The 2,500-nt window shown below is 43.7% G+C and overlaps 1 protein-coding gene across 1 annotated transcript in view; it reads right to left on the bottom strand.

Annotated features, from left to right (window-relative positions):
* Window positions 1-2,500, bottom strand: part of rerg (RAS-like, estrogen-regulated, growth inhibitor) — a 23,096-nt gene that overhangs the window by 1,845 nt on the left and 18,751 nt on the right. Inside the window, exons 5-6 of the mRNA XM_079870164.1 lie at window positions 2,227-2,332; window positions 1-861 (exon numbers count right to left, since the gene is read on the bottom strand). The exon at window positions 1-861 is cut by the window's left edge and continues 1,845 nt beyond it. Of these exons, the coding sequence (XP_079726290.1) occupies window positions 548-861; window positions 2,227-2,332 (420 nt within the window). The 3' untranslated portion in view covers window positions 1-547. The remainder of the gene's footprint in view (window positions 862-2,226; window positions 2,333-2,500) is intronic.

Here is a 2,500-nt window from a genome sequence, read left to right as displayed (position 1 = left end):
TGTCTTGTTTCCAGTGCAAATATCTAAAAATTCTTACATCAAGATGCATTTACTAAAGTAGGAAAATGCCGTAAGAAATTATGTCTTGTTTTCTGGGGGAATTATCAAAATGAAGTGAGTTTTTACTTAAAACAAGCAAAATTATCTGCCAATGGGGTGAGAAAAATGATCTTAATTCAAACAGAAACAAGATTATTTTTCTCAACCCCATTGGCATTTGCATTTTTTTAAGCAAAAACTCACTTAATTTATATTTATCTCCTCAGAAAACAAGACATAACATCTTATGGCATTTTACTCATCTAGTAAATGCATCTTGATTTAAGAACTTTTAGATATTTGGACTGGAATCAAGACAGAAACACTAAACAAGAAAAGCATTTTTTTACAGTGCACTTTTGTAAAAAAAATTTTTTACTTTTAATCGCATACTTAAGATTTATTGTCATAATTTCTACTTTTTATGACCATTTTCGCATCTGCGATCCCGGCTGGCAGTCTCTGTGCTCCTCCAGTGCGTGTGTGTTCAGTGTTCAGTGTTCAGTGTTCAGCTGCTGATCTTGGTGAGCATCTTGTTGATGGCCTGTTTGACGTGTGTTGTGGAGCTGCGTCTGCGGGTCTTGCCCTGGACGGCCCGCCGGCGCCGGATCTCTCGCAGGAGCTCATGAAACGCCTCGGCCACGCCTCCACCCGACCCGACCCGGTCCGCGCACGCAGAACACTCGTAGAACGCGCACGCCATATCGGCCGCCAGCCGCTCGCCCTCCTCCGTGGCCACCTGACGACCCAGGTCCAGATCCGCCTTGTTCCCCAGCAGGACCAGAGGCACGTGTTTGGGCCGCTTCACCTCGTCCAGGAGCCCTTTAAAGGACACAGCAGGAAAATATCACTTTTCCCAGCTTTAAAGGTGCAGTGTGTGATTTTTAGCGGCATCTAGTGGTGAGGTTGTGAATCGCACCCAACAGAAGTTACGGTGGCCGACAGGAAGTGATGTCGTCGTCTGAGACAGCAGAGAGTAGCCAGTTAAACAATGAGGTTTCTTTACAGAGATTAATTATGATGTTTACTTTATTATTCAGTAAAACTATGTTATTGCGAATATTATTGTGACTTGTTCATCATTGTGTCAGTGTTTTATCCGCTGACTTTAGCTGAAGCTTCTTTACACGAAGAACAACATAGTGACGAAACGCGTTTGTCCGTTCAGGGCCACCGTAGAAACATGTGGATGTAAGCGGACCCGCGGTGTGTGTAGAGAGAAATGACTCATTCTAAGCTAATAACAACCATTATGTAAGGTCTTTATACACCACTGAAAACACAGTTATGTTTATGATATTGCATTTCTGTCAACAGAGCCTCCTAAATATTACACACTGCACCTTTAAGTGGGTCCCCTGTGCTTTACCAGTGTGTAAGTGCTGTAATCGGATGCTTCTATCAACCCAGAAAACATAAAAGTGAAACCCAGTAACTGTGTTCTGGTGAGCCTTTCTCTGACAAAAAATATTCCGATCAGATTTCGCTCTCCTTCTGACGTATGAAGAGGATCTTATTATAATATTACCGGCCCTTAATCTGCACGTTTACACACACCAGCCGACATTTGGGTCCACAAGCGACAGCAGAGACCAGTTCTAACGCACTGATGAAGATCCAGCAGAGCCTGAAGCTGTTCTGTGGTTGAGCACAGACGAGCACTGAACACTATTGACCAGAACATGTCACCGCTGTCTTATAAAGACCTCAGGAACTGTGGACACTTGTGGAGAAGTTCAACATGATGATGAGATGATCAGTGTAACTCCACAACAACTACAGAAATGTCTCCACTAACATTCAGAAGCTCTTCCTGAGTCTCTCCATAAGGCTGCACTCGCTACTGGTTATTCTGGGATTCTGGATGAGGGAGATTGGCCTGTTCTGTTATTGCCGGAGTTTCTGAAGCTCATGTAAAGACTCCGCCCTCTTCTGAACGGAGGCGGAGCTAAAGCTCATTTGCATTTAAAGGTGCAGTCTGTAAGAATGACAGCTAGTGGTCGAGATAGGTACTGCAGTCCAAATTAAAAATATCAGAACAGTTATAATGGGTTTTTTAAAATTCAATTATGAAACATTCAGTTCATCTGTAAAGCAGCTCTACAGAACACAGAGTCATTATACGGATAGTATTTCTGAGTATTAAATGCGCAGTGTGCATCTTGAGGAAAGGGCATAAAGTGTCACCTTTAAGAGGAGCCACGTCCTCGAAGCTCCCGCGGTCCGTGATGTCGTAGACTAGGATGAACCCGTCGCCCCATCGCATGTGAGCCTCCTTCTGCAGGACGTCCTCCTGACCAACACACACACACACACACACACACACACACACACACACACACACACACACACACGTAAAAATGTCTTCATCCTTCCCTCGCACTTTATAACACATCTTTCCCTCGCGGGTCAAAATGACCCGAAGCCATAAAATTCTACTTTTTTTTTTTTTGTTGCTTAT

Source organism: Squalius cephalus (assembly GCF_949319135.1).
Source record: "Squalius cephalus genome assembly, chromosome: 4".
Classification (NCBI taxonomy): Eukaryota; Metazoa; Chordata; class Actinopteri; order Cypriniformes; family Leuciscidae; genus Squalius; species Squalius cephalus.
Note: the sequence above shows the minus strand (reverse complement) of the source record. Positions and strands in the feature narration are given on the sequence as shown.